This window comes from Macrosteles quadrilineatus, unplaced genomic scaffold (assembly GCF_028750875.1).
Source record: "Macrosteles quadrilineatus isolate MER2022 unplaced genomic scaffold, UCM_ALF_1.0 Scaffold_1__1_contigs__length_201487025, whole genome shotgun sequence".
Lineage (NCBI taxonomy): Eukaryota > Metazoa > Arthropoda > Insecta > Hemiptera > Cicadellidae > Macrosteles > Macrosteles quadrilineatus.
Window position 1 is genome coordinate 36,196,468 of NW_026542594.1, and position 20,065 is coordinate 36,216,532.

The following is a 20,065-nucleotide window of genomic DNA, read 5'->3' on the forward strand; positions in this document are numbered from 1 at the left end:
AGTTATGGGATGTGTTTACTTTGCTTGTTTTTGTACGTGCGTATCCTATTAGCTGGATCTATTTTTAGTACATCTTTAAGCAAATTTCCCATATAGGGAATAAGCTATTACTGTAGTACTCATGGTAAGACCTGGACCTGGGACCAATTTAATTTTTTATTTTGAGGTCCCTAGAGGCCAAAACACCATCCGTTCAAATTCATATATATATTTATCTATGTATATATATATATATATATATATATGTGTGTCCGTTAGTGCGATAACTCAAGCAAAAATGATCCGATTTTGATGAAATTTGGGACAAACGTGTAAACCTACGTTTATTCGAACGAGTTCGCGATCCAGCATAGGGGGGTTTTATGGAGTAAAAATGGGGTTTTCCCATTTTTGACTCTTAAAAAAATTTTGCAATTTCTTTTTAAACCGTTTTGTAGAGCTTAAAAAAGAAATAGTATATTGAAGCGCTGTTGTATGCCTAACAGTCACGGAGAAAGTTCAAAAATAGTGTAATTTAAAATTCCCATGTTATTCTTATGGAGAAAATGAAAATTTTACTTGTTTATGGATATTTATTGATAAAATTTAGCAAATTTATTTATTTCATCCAATACTATTGACGTATGGTCAAAAAACACTTTTTACCTTCCCCGTAGCAGTAAACCTAAGCACTCGTTAAATCTAATGTTATTTAAATAGGGAATAAATATATCTTATTTATGGAAATATTTTAGTAAAAATGTAATCAGACTAGTTGAAATTCGCTTAGTCTGCAGGTTTGCTGCGGTGGGGGTATTTTGTTCTTGTGAGTATTTTTGAAACGTAGGCCTAATATTTATTTAGTAACATAACATAATGACAGGTCATTGGCGTCGTCGGCATCAAAACTTTGAGGGGGACAAACGTAGGACCTTGTCGGGGGGCCACCGGAAGGTAGGGGGGTCCCCCGGAATTTTGGAATTTTCAAAGCCGTTTGGTGACTTTCTAAAGCCATTTTTAACACATAAAACCGCGCCCCCAATTGTCCATAAACTCCCATTTCACCTGTTGTTTGTCATGAGCAAATACATTTAAAAAATTAAACAATGACGATTGCATTAATGAATTTCAAAACACACTGTAGACTACGGCCATATCCTCCTAAAAGCCGTTGGGTGACTTTCTACAGCCAGTTAACGTCTAGAACTGTGTGCAAAACCTCCCATTTCCCCATTTATTTGTTATGAATAAGTAGGCCTAGACATTTTTAAAACTAACTATGACGATTGCATTCATAAATCTCAAAAAATATTGTAGGCTACGGCCGTGTCCTCATAAAAGATGTTTACTGACTTTCTAAAGCCATTATTAATGTCTATATCTATGTCCAACTGTCCAATTGTCTTGAGCAAGTAGACATTTAAACAATCAAACTATGGCGAACTTGCATTCATGAATTTCAAAACATAGGCCTACTGTGTAGACTACGAAGCCATATCTCCTAAAAGCCGTATGGTGACTTTATAAAGCCATTTCTAACGGCTAGAACTGAGCCCAATTGTCGTAAAACCTTCCATATCACCTGTTATATGCCATGCAAGCAAGTGGACACGTTTTTTAACCTTACGTCTTTCTCCATTTCATAGATCTGTCACAATATGTATATACCGTAGTATCGAATTTAGTAATATAGCATTGACTATATAAACTTTAACACTAGTGTTTATATAGTCGGTAATAGGCTACTGGTGCTACGCTGATTGCGCTTCTTTGCTTCACCGGGTGAAGTAAAGAAGTTGTTTACATCACTCTTGGGATAGGGAAGTTAAACATGGCGGGTTGGGTAATAGCTATTTACATTACAAGTGTAGTAAGAGCGTTTTTACGTTATCACGCAGGTGAATAATTTACCTAAGGGATGTAAACACGCTCTTGCGTAACGTGTAACGTACAATATTTTACCTAATCCGACAATATACAGGGGGTTACGTACAATATTTGTCATTATCCATTTCACTCATCTTCTAACGGTTACGTTCATTTACAAACAAAAGCTAGGTTAGGAAAATTCTTCAAAGTATAACAATAACATTCAAGCACACAGCTGAGTTCTAGCGTTGAACGTTGTTGGATCCATAGAGGTATATTTGTTAAGTTAAGCACTCAATGTTATTTAAATGGGTTTCATTACCTCACCGAGTGAGTTTTTTCAACTTTACATCACTCGCGAAGTAAAGAAGTTGTATAGCCTACATCACGCTTGGGATAGGGAAGTTTAACATGGCGGGTTAGGTAAACAAATTAAAGTTATGGGATGTGTTTACTTTGCTTGTTTTTGTACGTGCGAACTTGCATTCATGAATTTCAAAACATAGGCCTAGACTACGAAGCCATATCTCCTAAAAGCCGTATGGTGACTTTATAAAGCCATTTCTAACGGCTAGAACTGTGCCCAATTGTCCTAAAACCTTCCATTTCACCTGTTATATGCCATGCAAGCAAGTGGACACGTTTTTTAACCTTACGTCTTTCTCCATTTCATAGATCTGTCACAATATGTAAATACCGTAGTATCGAATTTAGTAATATAGCATTGACTATATAAACTTTAACACTAGTGTTTATATAGTCGGTAAATAGGCTACTGGTGCTACGCTGATTGCTGATTGATGCCTGTGTAAAGTCAGTGGCTAGCAGACAATTTCATAACTAACTAGCCTATGAGTATGGAACATCAGGATATCAGCTGTTTTCCGTCCTCGCTCGCACGCTCGGCGCTCGCCTTTATACCCTAGCATGTCTACAGCTGACTGCTGTAAAAATTTGATGATGCATACAACTTTCCATAGCGTAATATTGTTTTATTCGTTGAGCTATTGTCCACAAAGTTTATCTATATGGAACTTAATACTACTCCTGCCATCGCTTATTAAGTTTAATAAAAATTACATTGATGATGTCTGTTTTATGGCATTGCGTGTTTTAAGAACGAAATGTACGTTGAAATTTACAAAAGTTACTTTTTAAATATTGGGGGGGGGCGCATCTCCCATGTCCCCTATGGCGGCGACGCCCGTGTGACAGGTAAATAAAACTCAAAGTAACTGAAGTTTATTGTGAATTTGAAATTTCTTAAATAATTGTAGTCAGATGACTGCCAAGGCCTTAACAAACACCTCTTCATTTCAAAAGGTTGTCTTGTGATACTTCGGAGTAATCTTTGGACTTCTGAAGGCCTTTGTAATGGTAGCTTTGGTACTGCAGCAGAGACTTCATATACAAATTTACCGACACATAAGATTACCTAAGAAGATTTCCCAATTGGCATTTTATTACAATTTGAAAAATATATTGGACCTAAATGTACAACGGGTTGTTGCTTTACCCCCAGTAACTGCTTCCTTTAAACTGAATTGTGTTAAATGTTCTCGAAGGCAATTTCCACTAAATCATGCTTATGCGATTTCGGTACATCGCAGCCAAGGATGTACTGTGGTGGACCTAGGAAAGTCAGAATTTTCTCACGGCTTGACTTATGAAGCATTAAGAGTTAGAACCATCGAGGGCTTGATCGAGCATATTCTATAGAGAGAGTCGAAAGCATAAATAAGGCAAGCAAAGAAAAAAAGAGATTAAAAGACTCAAGAAAATTGCATATAACGATAGGCTTGAATAATGAGGTTTGTATTGATCAATAAAATTCACGCTTGTTTTTATGTTGTAATCTTAAATGTAACAAACCTCTTAAATTAAATTGACTTTCTACAAAAATTAAAATAAACCAGTTTTAAAAAGTTACATTTTTTGTTTATTATATTTCTACAAAACAATTATAACATTATTTAGACATATGCAAATTAATAACATGTGTTTCTCAAAGTGTTGATAAAAATAATCCAAAGGGGATTAAGTTAAAAAGTTAAACATTTCCAACATTCTCCCCCCTTTTTAAAAAAATCTTTAAACTCTTTCACAAGTCTAATTTGGTTGGCTTTTTTATTCTTCTCCCACTTTGGGTCTGAACTTGTGTTTCATTAGTCTTCACGTTTGTCTCTTCTTTTCCTTTTGTCGTATTATAATGAGTTTCAGGTTCAGGTTGATAATTTTGAGCTTTATGAATGTGGTCATCCTTAGATTGAACTTCAAGTGGATAAAGCCGTTGAATAGGTCGTAAATAAATTCCAGTTTTCGTTCTTACTTTTACAAGTCTTGTTACTTTGTCTTTCCCAGGAAATATTTCGATCACTTTTCCAAGAGGCCAAGAAACTCTTCGTTTATTTTCTGAATGGACGAGTACAATGTCTCCCACATTGATTTCACAAGTTTTGTTTACGTTCTTTTTAGAGGAATTTAGAAAACCCAAGTATTCCTTTTGAAATCTTGTTCTTAGTCCTTCTCAAATACTTAGTATATACTTCCATCTACTGTTCAAACTTGTCTTCTCTAATAAATCTAAATCTGATACATCATTACCTTGTATAGATTGGATGAACATAGATGGTGTCAGGGGTTTTAAATCTTCAGTGTCTTCTGAGATGTATGTGAGAGGTCTACTGTTCATAATACCTTCACACTCACATACCAAGGTGTTCAGTTCTTCATGATTTAGTGAAGCACTTCCTAAGTTTCGTCTCAGTAGCTCTTTCAGAATCCTCACCAAACGTTCCCAGAAACCTCCCCACCAAGGGGCAGCGAAGGATTGAATTTCCAAACGATATTCTTTAAGTTGAATTCATTTTGAATTTTACTCCAGTTAAGATTCTTAAGTTGATTACTCAAACCAACAAAATTGGTCCCATTATCGGTATAGATGACATTTACTCTTCCTCGACGAGAAATAAATCTTCTTAAGGCTAAAATGAAGGCATCAGTGCTCAATGAAGGAATCAATTCAAGGTGTAGAGGTCGTGCGGAACGAGGTGAAGCCTGAGATTTTCGGCGGGAACGGTCTAAAGCGGGGAAATCCATGGTGGGGGTAGGAGACGAGCCGATCGTCGCCTCTCATAGCGACCCTTCCCCCGCCACAACACTATACCCCTCCAAGCTTCACCTCGTTCCGTACGACCTCTACAGCCCTATAAACTGCACATGTAAATATTACAACCCAGCATTTCTTCTTCTCTCTTGTTATGAGTGGGCCTGCAAGATCAATGCCTGTGACTTGGAAGCAAGAAGTCAAATTCGTCCGGTCTTCAGGTAGAGGAGCCACAGGAGCTTGACATGGCTTGATTGAAAACTTTTTACAGGGTATACATTGATGTGTGACTCGACCAATAGTCCTCCTCCCTTTCAAAATCCAAACTTTTCCCTCAAAATAACTAATAGTGCTTGAACACCAGCATGCTTACTGTTAATATGTTGTTGTTCAATCATTCGTTCTGTTATAATGTGATTAGATGGTAACACAACTGGGTGAGTATATTCTTTGCTGTATTCTTGATCCAGTAATCTTGTATTCAATCTTATAAGACCATCTTCATCAATAATGGTTTTAACTCCAATTAAATGTTTGGTCTCTGCTGCAGTACCAAAGCTACCATTACAAAGGCCTTCAGAAGTCCAAAGATTACTCCGAAGTATCACAAGACAACCTTTTGAAATGAAGAGGTGTTTGTTAAGGCCTTGGCAGTCATCTGACTACAATTATTTAAGAAATTTCAAATTCACAATAAACTTCAGTTACTTTGAGTTTTATTTACCTGTCACACGGGCGTCGCCGCCATAGGGGACATGGGAGATGCGCCCCCCTAATATTTAAAAAGTAACTTTTGTAAATTTCAACGTACATTTCGTTCTTAAAACACGCAATGCCATAAAACAGACATCATCAATGTAATTTTTATTAAACTTAATAAGCGATGGCAGGAGTAGTATTAAGTTCCATATAGATAAACTTTGTGGACAATAGCTCAACGAATAAAACAATATTACGCTATGGAAAGTTGTATGCATCATCAAATTTTTACAGCAGTCAGCTGTAGACATGCTAGGGTATAAAGGCGAGCGCCGAGCGTGCGAGCGAGGACGGAAAACAGCTGATATCCTGATGTTCCATACTCATAGGCTAGTTAGTTATGAAATTGTCTGCTAGCCACTGACTTTACACAGGCATCAATCAGCAATCAGCGTAGCACCAGTAGCCTATTTACCGACTATATAAACACTAGTGTTAAAGTTTATATAGTCAATGCTATATTACTAAATTCGATACTACGGTATTTACATATTGTGACAGATCTATGAAATGGAGAAAGACGTAAGGTTAAAAAACGTGTCCACTTGCTTGCATGGCATATAACAGGTGAAATGGAAGGTTTTAGGACAATTGGGCACAGTTCTAGCCGTTAGAAATGGCTTTATAAAGTCACCATACGGCTTTTAGGAGATATGGCTTCGTAGTCTAGGCCTATGTTTTGAAATTCATGAATGCAAGTTCGCACGTACAAAAACAAGCAAAGTAAACACATCCCATAACTTTAATTTGTTTACCTAACCCGCCATGTTAAACTTCCCTATCCCAAGCGTGATGTAGGCTATACAACTTCTTTACTTCGCGAGTGATGTAAAGTTGAAAAAACTCACTCGGTGAGGTAATGAAACCCATTTAAATAACATTGAGTGCTTAACTTAACAAATATACCTCTATGGATCCAACAACGTTCAACGCTAGAACTCAGCTGTGTGCTTGAATGTTATTGTTATACTTTGAAGAATTTTCCTAACCTAGCTTTTGTTTGTAAATGAACGTAACCGTTAGAAGATGAGTGAAATGGATAATGACAAATATTGTACGTAACCCCCTGTATATTGTCGGATTAGGTAAAATATTGTACGTTACACGTTACGCAAGAGCGTGTTTACATCCCTTAGGTAAATTATTCACCTGCGTGATAACGTAAAAACGCTCTTACTACACTTGTAATGTAAATAGCTATTACCCAACCCGCCATGTTTAACTTCCCTATCCCAAGAGTGATGTAAACAACTTCTTTACTTCACCCGGTGAAGCAAAGAAGCGCAATCAGCGTAGCACCAGTAGCCTATTACCGACTATATAAACACTAGTGTTAAAGTTTATATAGTCAATGCTATATTACTAAATTCGATACTACGGTATATACATATTGTGACAGATCTATGAAATGGAGAAAGACGTAAGGTTAAAAAACGTGTCCACTTGCTTGCATGGCATATAACAGGTGATATGGAAGGTTTTACGACAATTGGGCTCAGTTCTAGCCGTTAGAAATGGCTTTATAAAGTCACCATACGGCTTTTAGGAGATATGGCTTCGTAGTCTACACAGTAGGCCTATGTTTTGAAATTCATGAATGCAAGTTCGCCATAGTTTGATTGTTTAAATGTCTACTTGCTCAAGACAATTGGACAGTTGGACATAGATATAGACATTAATAATGGCTTTAGAAAGTCAGTAAACATCTTTTATGAGGACACGGCCGTAGCCTACAATATTTTTTGAGATTTATGAATGCAATCGTCATAGTTAGTTTTAAAAATGTCTAGGCCTACTTATTCATAACAAATAAATGGGGAAATGGGAGGTTTTGCACACAGTTCTAGACGTTAACTGGCTGTAGAAAGTCACCCAACGGCTTTTAGGAGGATATGGCCGTAGTCTACAGTGTGTTTTGAAATTCATTAATGCAATCGTCATTGTTTAATTTTTTAAATGTATTTGCTCATGACAAACAACAGGTGAAATGGGAGTTTATGGACAATTGGGCGCGGTTTTATGTGTTAAAAATGGCTTTAGAAAGTCACCAAACGGCTTTGAAAATTCCAAAATTCCGGGGGACCCCCCTACCTTCCGGTGGCCCCCCGACAAGGTCCTACGTTTGTCCCCCTCAAAGTTTTGATGCCGACGACGCCAATGACCTGTCATTATGTTATGTTACTAAATAAATATTAGGCCTACGTTTCAAAAATACTCACAAGAACAAAATACCCCCACCGCAGCAAACCTGCAGACTAAGCGAATTTCAACTAGTCTGATTACATTTTTACTAAAATATTTCCATAAATAAGATATATTTATTCCCTATTTAAATAACATTAGATTTAACGAGTGCTTAGGTTTACTGCTACGGGGAAGGTAAAAAGTGTTTTTTGACCATACGTCAATAGTATTGGATGAAATAAATAAATTTGCTAAATTTTATCAATAAATATCCATAAACAAGTAAAATTTTCATTTTCTCCATAAGAATAACATGGGAATTTTAAATTACACTATTTTTGAACTTTCTCCGTGACTGTTAGGCATACAACAGCGCTTCAATATACTATTTTTTTTTTAAGCTCTACAAAACGGTTTAAAAAGAAATTGCAAAATTTTTTTAAGAGTCAAAAATGGGAAAACCCCATTTTTACTCCATAAAACCCCCCTATGCTGGATCGCGAACTCGTTCGAATAAACGTAGGTTTACACGTTTGTCCCAAATTTCATCAAAATCGGATCATTTTTGCTTGAGTTATCGCACTAACGGACACACATATATATATATATATATATATACATAGATAAATATATATATGAATTTGAACGGATGGTGTTTTGGCCTCTAGGGACCTCAAAATAAAAAATTAAATTGGTCCCAGGTCCAGGTCTTACCATGAGTACTACAGTAATAGCTTATTCCCTATATGGGAAATTTGCTTAAAGATGTACTAAAAATAGATCCAGCTAATAGGATACGCACGTACAAAAACAAGCAAAGTAAACACATCCCATAACTTTAATTTGTTTACCTAACCCGCCATGTTAAACTTCCCTATCCCAAGCGTGATGTATACAACTTCTTTACTTCGCGAGTGATGTAAAGTTGAAAAAACTCACTCGGTGAGGTAATGAAACCCATTTAAATAACATTGAGTGCTTAACTTAACAAATATACCTCTATGGATCCAACGACGTTCAACGCTAGAACTCAGCTGTGTGCTTGAATGTTATTGTTATACTTTGAAGAATTTTCCTAACCTAGCTTTTGTTTGTAAATGAACGTAACCGTTAGAAGATAAGTGAAATGGATAATGACAAATATTGTACGTAACCCCCTGTATATTGTCGGATTAAGTAAAATATTATACGTTACACGTTACGCAAGAGCGTGTTTACATCACTTAGGTAAATTATGCAGCTCGCTTCCGCTCGTTGCACAACATTCACCTGCGTGATAACGTAAAAACGCTCTTACTACACTTGTCATGTAAATAGCTATTACCCAACCCGCCATGTTAAACTTCCCTATCCCAAGAGTGATGTAAACAACTTCTTTACTTCACCCGGTGAAGTAAAGTTTCAAAAGCTCACTCGGTGAAGTAATGAAACCCATTCAAATAACATTGAGTGCTCAACTTAATGAAATATACCTCTATGGAGCCAAGAACGTTCAACGGTAGAAATCAGACGTGCGTTTGAATGTTATTGTTATGCTTTAAACTATTATCCTAACCTAGCTTTTTTTTGTAAAAGAATATTACTATTAGAAGATGAGTGAAATTGATAATGAAAAATATTGTACGTAACCCCCTGTATATTGTGGGGTCAGGTAAAATCTTGTACGTTACACGTTACGCAAGAGCGTGTTTACATCACTTAGGTGAATTATGCAACTCGCAAAAAAAGCTCTTACTACACTTGTAACGTAAATAGCAATTACATGATTCAAATTCAAATTGAACACATTACGACACCATAACAACAATGCAATTGAATTCTTGGTTGGAGGAGTTGAAGGAAAAATGAATCCAGTCATCTGATTCTATTAAGAGGGCGTTGGAGTCAGATTAAAAATCTTCGCTGATGCCAGGAGAGCGCATGCAAACCAGTGGCAATTTCCCATTGAAACGTGCGGAACATGCCTTCACTTAAAAGCATATTTTTGGCCATGTGAATAATACTTTTCAATGAAACAGCTGTTCATTTTTAAATTGTATTTTAAACCACACATATTTATTGGGTTACTGAATTGTACCAAATAAGTATTTGCAATGTTATTTTCTGATTTTAAAATTAATTTTCCTCTTTATCATGTCATGTTTTGCAATATAACGTTCTATTACGAAATCAGTGGAAAATCCTTTTATCACAGAAATTCTTAAATTATTTCTTATTTAACTATCTTATATTTATTGTACGGGTTGGTGTCTGACTTTTTCACCACTTTTGCCTACATTTTATCATATTATTTTACACATATCAAGTATTTATGTAGAAATATCTGCTCTTATCGTGTCTAATAAAATCCAAACATAGAAACCTTGCCTAAAATGGTACCCATCTTGACAAATTATATGCACCTGCCTATATTACGGACTTTGGTGCACTGGGTTGGTAACATGATTGAAAATAACTCTACATTTTGGCTGTAAAATATGGTACAAAGAGAAAATACAATTTAAGCAGCTACTGTCATGACAGAAAGGTCATATTCCTTTTAAACTAGATCACATAATCCTTTATAAGATACGTTGCTGATTACCAATATGTTAACGTCAAAACGTAACAGCCAATTTACAGTATATTTGCTTTTTGGAAACGTCCCATTGCTATGTCATTTGCATTATTTGTTGCCAATGAAGCCGCCAAGACCATATAAATGAGGAGGCCCCTAACAGTTCAAGAATAAAAGCCAACTTCACTTCAAGTATTCCACTACACCTAACATTCCGTAGAGAGATTATTTTGACAACTTTATGTTATTGATAAGGCTGAGACAACTAACTGACATCCCCCATGTCAAGGAATTCCAGCTTTAATAGTAACCCCACAATCAATTTCTCAAAACTATGCTAGAGGGTTCATTCATTGGAACAGAAGTACGATATGAACTGACGCGACGTGACAAAGGCAAAATCAAACTTACACTGTAACGGATATACCTCCCTTTGAAGTTAGAACATGTCTTCCCAAAAAATATTTTCTTTTCAAATAAAATCATATTACACTGATGAAATCACAGAAGTTTTTAACTACAAAATACCCACTAATACAATTTTAATACTATTGTTCTTCCAAAGGAAGAGATATCATATAACATACTAATAATAACTCCGATGAGTCAAATGACGTACGGTATGGGAAATATTTTAATCATTGAATGATCAACCAAATTTGGCAACTAACGAAATTAAAATCATTATTGTTTTCACACTTATTACCCTTTAAACAATGCTAAATGCTCAAAATATGTATATTTCACCCAATTTATCGCAGTTAGATGAATTAACGTAAGCCTTGAAAGTAACCGTCGATTTCGACGGGTTTCCCCTAGTTTTATATAACACTTGAGCCAATTGGGTAGTGATTGATATTTTCACAACAACTAGAATTAAGTAAATTAGGCTACCATAGCAATACACGCATTGTTTTCTTTTAGTTTTGCCTGCGTATCTGGAAAAATGCAAACTTGTAAACAAACTGCTGTTCGGAACATGGTTTCAGCTGACTACATGATGTCTGTAGAACGGGCACACTGCTAGTATATAGGTTACTATAGTAACATATATAACAATACTATAGTATAATATAGTAACCTGTCTTCTTGTTAATTGCAAAAGTGCTTGTACTAAACTGAATCATCATATTGTAAACTGGATTATGCCGTAAATAAACGAATTGAATTGAAAAAAAAAAAAAAAACACATATGAACCCAAAGTGATTAAAATTACATGAGCAGTTTTACTTTCTTAGACTAAAACAATGCATGCGACCATTTCGTTTTTAATAAAATAGTATCTAGCTAAGATAGTTTCTTTTGCATCAGCGAAAAATAAGTTTGTTATGACGAGCAATAAGCGCGTTTCTTTGTCTATCTGTACAATATTGTTTAGTTGGATATTTAAAGGAGTGAAGACGGCAGTCAGGACAGGCTATGAGTTTAGAATTAGGCATCACTGATTACAAACATAATACTATAAACCAGAGGATGTATTAAGTAACAAACATTAAATAGGCTACTGTATTAGATTGATTTATAACACTCCTTGCACAACATACCAGATTTAAAAATCGGCCGGGCAGGTAATCGTGGGTCTGTTGCTTCCATACTGCTGCTATTTTTATCGGACGAGTCAAAATTGTATCTCCATTTCAACAAAACAGAATTCTTTATCAGTTCTGTTCTGTGAAAAGAGTTTTATAGTTTGTCATGGATGATATGTATTTTATAAATGTATAATTACACACAAACTTGACGATTAGCATTTTATAATAATGCTTTACTGCTATACTGCTATACTGTAAAAATATGTATTTAAAAGTATCAATTTATTTTAAATAATGTGAACGTGAAGTAGCCTTACTGGTAATCCTGTTGGTAAACTAAAATGAACATAAAAAAAGGTAACTTAACAGAACTTTAATCTTAACTGCACTTACTTAGAAGTACACTTAGATAACTACACTAAGAATACACTTAAGCCATGAATGCTGAAGTGTGCCATGAATGCGAATACCCTCGCCGCAGCAATCCTGCAGACCAAGTAAATATCCATTTGCCTAATTAGATTTTCACTTAAATATTTTCTTAAACATGTCAGATTTATTTCCTATTTAAATAAAATAACAGCACGAGGGGACCGAATGTTGCTCGTTGGTGTATCATTTATTTGGAATGTTAAAAAATATATAAAACATGCATATGTATGATTTTTAACAGATTATTGTTCTCTTTATAAACATTAATATTATGATGTGTACTGTCTAAAACATGTAATAAAACAATTTTTATATAGATTGGAGAAGCGGCTAAGCTGAAACCTATGGAAGTTGAGTTGAAGAGACTTGAAGATTTATCAACATCTATTGTCCAAGATTTCGTTTTGATGAGGAAGCGAGAAGTGGAAATGAGAGACACCAATGGTAAAATTAGAAGTAGATTGAATTATCAATCATAAGGCGCTTTTAAATTTACTTTCCTTATACAATTAAGAAAATTATTTATTTTGGTTGTAATAAAGATAAATATCTATACAGCAGCTGTATTCCATGAATCGCCAAAGCCGCATTCACACAAAGCCAGTTGGTGTGCAGGTTACCTGAATCAAGTAACTAAAATACATTAGAGGCAAGTAACCAGCCTGCTCTGCTGGCCTTGTGTAAACGCGGCTGGGTTTACTTGATGCTAGTTGGTGAGACAGTTGTCTTCGCCAATTGTCATCACGAGACCGAGGGATTGTCGGAGGCCAGTTGTCCTCAGTCTACTCCCGTAGACAACTGAATTTCAGGGCAATTGGCCTGAAGTTTTTACACAAAGCCAATAATTTCATGACAGTCAGTTGTCTTCTGACAATTGTTTTACCTACTGGCATCGTGTAAACCCGGCTTTAGAAGGACATCAATGGAAAGTGTCTTTGAAGACTAAACATACACTTTAAAACTATAGTATTTGAAATAAGGATGGGCGAGATTGGATTTTTAAATCGATACAAGAGGAGACGGGACTTTTTATCTTACTAATATTATAAATGTGAAAGTTTGTGTGTTGTTTTTGTTTGACGTTCAATCATGCATTAACTACTTGTCGGTTTGGGCTGAAAATTGCCATGGTGATAGCTCACGTTCCCGATTAACATATAGACATATTCTTATCTCAAAAATCCTTTCGGGCTCCACCCCATTGGCTCTGGAGTTTCCCATGTTAACCTTGTGAGTATTCATATTTAAAAGGAATTAAATAATTTGGTCAGCTGTTTCAACTACACAAGTTGGTTCTATAATATCAAATAGCATTAAAAAGTTATAAGGTTTACCAACAGGGTGCAGTACTATTAATATTTATGCATTTATGACAACAGCTAATTTGAACCAACTAGCAACAAAAAGCTGTGATATACAATGAGACATTTACTTTTTTATGGTTTAGGTGCAGTGGTAGAACATTACGGTTATGGTAGATGTGCTATATTATAGCATACTGTAACTTAAAAAACCAAATTTTCTTAAACCGTGTACTCTCCCATTGCAAACACAAAGTCAAGTAGGCTATAACTGCAGTAAACATTTTATACTTATACGCCAACCCGATGGGTACGAAAGACGGGTACTCTGCTAGTTTCTCATAAAATTTCGAGAGGAGATTGAGACAGGATTTCCCTTCTCATACATAACGGAAATGTCCGTTCGCCATTTTAACCTGATTTTGTAACATTGTTAAATACCTACTGATTTATGACATGTGACTATATTTAAATAGAATAATAGTAATAATATTCAAGAATGTTTAAAATCTTATATTAAAAAATATCAATAAAAACATACGCATAGGAAACATGGTGATATCAGTTATGATATAGTTCAACTTTGAAAAATACAAAATTTATCAGTCTGAAATATCAATCTTGCATGTTAGGTATTAAGCTTAATACTTAATAGTAGAACTCCTAAAACATCAGTCTTACTAGTTAAATATCAAGTAACAATTTTAAAATTTTTACTTTCTCCCCCTCCCTATACATAGTATTATGGAGAAAGTATTGTTTTTGTCAAAATTTTCGATTTTGAGTGGAAATATCCGTTTTGGGTCCCTCTGAATCCAAATATGTGGTTTTCGATGTGACTTCTTTGTGTGTGTGGATGTGTATAAAGCTACAGATCACACCTGTAAATTGATTTTGATGAAATTTGGTACGTAGGTACTAATCCATAGTATCTCCAGGCGTTTTTTTTTTCATTTTTAGAAGCTTTAATTTTTAATGGTGATTTTCCCATAAAAACCCATAAAATTACGGAAAAAGCATATTTTTTAAAAAAATTGCTGAAAAGATGTTGATAAAAATGTAATATGTTATAGTCCATTGAATTTTAAACAAAATGGTACAAATCCCATTTCCGTTAAAATTACGGTTCCAAAGTTATTTCAACTTATGTTGTTGTACAAAATATCAGATTTTAGAAAAATACCGGTTTCGACTAAAATTAGTATGTTATGGTCTTTTAAATTTTGAACAAAATGGTACAAATCCCATTTCTGTAAAAATTATGGTTCTAAAGTTGTTGTAACTTACGTTATTTTCCATAAAAACCCAATAAAATAACAAAAAATATGATTTTACAAAAAAAGCCAGTTTGGATTTAAACTAATGTGTTATGGTCTTTATAATTCTAAACAAAATAGTGCAACCCCCCATTGCTGTAACAATTACGGTTCAAAGGTTATTGCAACTTTTGTGATTTATACCTATAAAATAAAATACACACCCTGCTTTTGTTTTTTCTCACACTTAACAAAAGTCATAATTTGCGATAACAAAACAAAAAATTATAAAACAAAGCAATATTTACATACAAAGAATTAATTAAATTAGAACACCTTCACAAAGGAAACCAAACACAACAATGCAATTCTGTATTGCGGGTATTGCATTGACTTTCTGCAGGTGTTTTTAACTGTTTTTTTACTTTCTCCCCCTATACATAGTATATGGAGAAAGTATTGTTTTCTTCAACATTTTAGAGTTTGAGTTTTTAGTGGATATATCCATTTCGGGTCCCCCTGAACCCAAAGGAGGGGTTCTCAAAGTGATGTCTGTGTGTGTGTGTGTGTGTGTGTGTGTGTGTGTGTGTGTCTGGATGTGTACAGAGCTGCAGACCACACCTGTAGTCCAATTTTGGTGAAATTTGGTATGTAGGTACTAATCCATAGTATCCCCAGGAGTTTTTTTTATTTTTTTTAAATTTTGATTTTTAATGGGGATTTTCCCATAAAATAACCGAAAAATCGAATTTTCTCAAAAATGGCCTGAACGATTTTGATAAAAATTTAGTATGTTGTAGCCCTTTAAATTCTAAACAAAATGGTACAACTCCCATTCCTGTAAAAATTACGGTTTAAAAAATATCGTAAATTATGTTATTTTCCCATTAAAAACCCCCATAAAATAAAAGAAAATTATATTTTCGAAAGAAACCGGTTTAGATTGAAATTAGTGAGTGATAATCCTTATAATTCCAAACAAAATAGTGCATCCCTTCATTCCTGTTAAAATTAGTGTTCAAAAGTTAATGAACTTTTGTGATTTTCTATTAAATATCATAGTTATTCTCATCGTTTACCCATGATAAAGGTTGTTGACAAGCTAATGGAAGAAAGTATGTGTCAGATTGCTGATACCGTTTATTATAATCTTGTCCCAAAAATCTTGATCAAAATAAAATCTCGTCTCTTGCAACAAGATTTGAACATTTCTTGGGAATTTCAAGACCCGACCACCCCTAATTTTAAAAAATCCAAAAAAGAAGTAGGCTAAGTTTGTTACTGCCTTTTTTGTACTGAGCCCATTTATTGTATATTGAGGGAGGGAAGGGATATTGTTTAGTAGCCTGTATAGTGGAGAATGGAGAGAATGAGATCATGGCTCTTGGTAGGTGTAAATCCGCCCCTGTTTCTGACCAAATAATGTCCAACTATTTTTAGTGAATCAATAGTGAAAAGGACATGTTTTAAACAAATTGTCAACATCTTGTTACAGAATCAACTAACAACCGAGTCCTGTACTTCAGCATATTCAGTATGTGCTGTTTACTCAGTCTGGCTACCTGGCAAGTGCTTTACCTAAGAAGATTTTTCAAAGCAAAGAAACTCATAGAGTGAAGTGAAATTATTGACACTGACAAGTGTGTATATATACAAGTTTTGACTATTTCTTCTTTTAATTTTACAGCACCTTTTAAATTAATTTAAATTAGACATATTTAAGATATGTGCTTGATTTTGAATAGGTGTACTGTGAATCCTGTATGTGTGTTTAATGTAATAATGAAGTGGATTACATTCTTTTTGGATACAATGTATCATACATGGTATTTTGTGCTTACCAAATTATTAACCTTACTAATCATCCAACACAATATTGTAGCATTGACTATTGGATACAGAAGTTGTTGTATTAATAGTCAAAGATTGTATTTATATTGTAGCTTGAATTTTTTAATATCTATGATGACTCTTCTTATTAGGGTCAAGGGAATGTTGCACAGTTGAGTTTTGATGTTCCTATATGTATATACGAGGTCTACCCAGAAAGTAGATTACGTTTTTGCCTGTATCCGCTAGGGGCGGGGCTATCGCGACCATCTTGGTGTTAGTTCGTTATGCAGCTCAGTCGGCATCTAGTCGTGCTAGTAAGAGGTTTCTGCTGTACTCCGTTGAGTTACTGTGACAGTTTAAAATGTCTATGTTAATTGAAAATGCCGCGAACTGTGAAGTTATAAGGTTTTTGATTGTGCAAAAAACTGTAAACCGATAGAAATCTATCGGCAACTTTGGGAAGTTTATGGGGAAAACATTATTACTGAAGGTGGAGTTCGTCAGTGGGTCATAAAATTAAAAAATGGCCGAACTAACGTTCACGACAAAGAGCGAAGTGGAAGACCCAGCATTGTGATTGCCGAACTTGTCGAAAAAGTCGATGACGATGTCCGTAAACCTCAAAAGTTCATAATAACAGAACTCTCTATGGGTTTTCCACAAATTTCGCGAAGTTTGTTGCACGAGATCATAACCGAAAAGCTTGGTTACCAAACTGCAACCTAAGAGTCCATTCATTTTTTTGGCACGCACTTCACAGTTTGCGGCATTTTCAATTAACACAGACATTTTAAACTGTCACAGTAACTCAACGTAGTACAACAGAAACCTCTTACTAGCACGGCTAGATGCCGACTGAGCTGCATAACGAACTAACACCAAGATGGTCACGCTAGCCCGGGAAACGGACTTTCGGCCTGCGCTGCCCCTGACTCGGCCTGGGCTGCCCCTATTGTGTGTTGTGGAGGGTAGGTTTCTAGGGAGCAGGTACCTGACCTCAGCTTGCACTTTACCCATTAAATCCCTGGAATCTCCCAGAAATACTCGTGGGGTAGTAGTCAGGGGTCGTCGACACAGGAAGCATGGGCCAAACCTTCTAAGAAATACATTACTATTGTACTAGAATACTACTGTAATCTTTGGCATTAAGGATTCAGGAAGTGATAGTGTCTACGGGTGGTGAATATCCGCCCCAAATAAACCTCGTTTTGTTTCAAAATTTAAGATTAAAAAATATGCAAATGCCGACTACATAATACATCGGTTATGCTTCTTTTAATATGATATTTGATAGTGATTTTTGAAAAAAACTAATTTTAATAAATAATTGTACTTGGAGAAATACAACTTTTTAACCATGCTTCGCAAACAAGTGAACCACCCTAGGTAAAAAATAGTTGAGGACAAAAATAGTTTTAAGTCGAAGACATCAACTGTCTTTGCTTTGAATTGTACATTATGAAAGATTTCAATCATTGACTATACACCTCTACTCTCTGTACACACTCTCTGTAGAGGTGTATAGTCAATGATTTCAAAGTAAAATACTTCTAGTATCACAACTGTGATTTGCAATGAGAACTGTCAAAGTAGGATTGTTAACAGTTATGTTTATGTTTTTAATTTCATGAATAATTTGTGATATTTTGCGAATTGTTGATAATTTATTTTTCTCTATTGTTTAGGTGAAGTGGTAGAACATTATGAATATCAAATCAAATCAAAATTTCTTTTATTAGAGTAAAGTAGGTTAGAGTAAATGATGTGTGCAACGTAGTGGCAATTAGTTGTAGAAAATGTCTTTGTAAGTCTGGGTAAGCGTATGCCTTGGCCCAGTGCATGTCGAGTATTATGGTCATGTTGTGGACAAACAAAGAGTGACTCGTGGTGTTTGAAAATAAACATCGAAACTGTTCTGATGAATAGTTGCGTTAAATCAAGTACATTCATTTCAGTGAACAGAGCATCCGACGAGGATTGCCTACCCTTGCCAAGTGCCGCTTTTATAATTGCCTTTTGTGTTACAACGAGAGGTTGCAGAATGTTGCTGTAAGCACCACCCCAGGCAATTATCCCCCCCTCAAGCAGCGACTGTACATAAGCAAAATATGCATTTTTAATTTCATCAATTTCAAGATAATGGTGCAGTTGGCGAAAAGCAAAATTCAGTTTTCTTAACTTTTTGTTTAAATATGACACGTGATCTGCCCATGACAATTTAGAATCAAACACAACTCCAAGATATTTATAATTTTGAACTCGATTTATTACCGGGCAGGCACAACTATTTCCGATTTCATGACCACAAGAATGAATTTTTATTTCGTTGCGAAGTGTGTCACCTCGAGCTCTTAAGGAGATTGGAATAAATTTTGTTTTAGTGACATTGAGCGTTAACACATTCTGATCAAACAATTTTTTTATTTTTGACACGCCTCTTTCGGCATTGGCAAAAGCTGAGTCCCACGTTTTGCCTGGGAATAATAATAAGGTGTCGTCAGCAAAAAGGTAAAAATCACCTTCAATATTTAATTTCACAAGATTGTTAATGTAAATTAAGAATTGTAAAGGCCCTAATGTGCTACCTTGGACCACCCCAGAATCTACATTACCAAGATTGCCATTGATTCCATTAATATTTACAAACTGCTTTCTATTATCAAAATAAGATCGGAACTATTTCAGAGCTACATCTTTAACACCTATCAGTTCTAATTTTTTTTTAAAGGAGCGATCTATCTACTGAGTCGAAAGCTTTGGCAAAGTCAAAAAATACCAGAATAACACGCCTGCCTCTACTGATGGCCAAATTTATATCTTTATTAACCTCGAACAATGCATCTGTGATGTTTTTTGATTTTCTAAAACCAAACTGGTGGTGTGTTAAAATATCGTGCTGGTTAAGGTAATGAAAAACTTGATCTTTGATAATTTTTTCTAAAATCTTAGTGAACACACTTAGCAAAGAAATTGGCCTAAAATTTGAGATACTGGTGACGTCCCAAGACTTGAAGAGGGGAACAACCTTGGCAATTTTGTAGGCGTTGGGGAAAATGCCACTTTGGATACTCTTGTTAGTTATATGTAGCAGTGGTTGTCTAAGTGTCTCCCAGTTGTCTTTGAGTAGTTCAGCTGATACACAATCATACCCTGGAGCTGAGCCACCTCGCAGTCTAGTGACGTAAGTGTACAGTTCCTGTTCAGTTACAGTGTGAAGTGTGAGTATGGAGTCAATAGCGTGGTCAGTGTCATCAAC

The 20,065-nt window shown here is 35.2% G+C and overlaps 1 protein-coding gene across 1 annotated transcript in view; it reads left to right on the forward strand.

Moving 5' to 3' along the window:
- The window catches only part of LOC128982750 (transmembrane emp24 domain-containing protein bai), a 73,830-nt gene extending 57,025 nt beyond the window's left edge, over window positions 1–16,805 (forward strand). The window contains exons 4-5 of the mRNA XM_054401708.1: window positions 12,737–12,863; window positions 16,472–16,805. Of these exons, the coding sequence (XP_054257683.1) occupies window positions 12,737–12,863; window positions 16,472–16,593 (249 nt within the window). The 3' untranslated portion in view covers window positions 16,594–16,805. The remainder of the gene's footprint in view (window positions 1–12,736; window positions 12,864–16,471) is intronic.
- The last annotated feature ends 3,260 nt before the right edge of the window (window positions 16,806–20,065 follow it).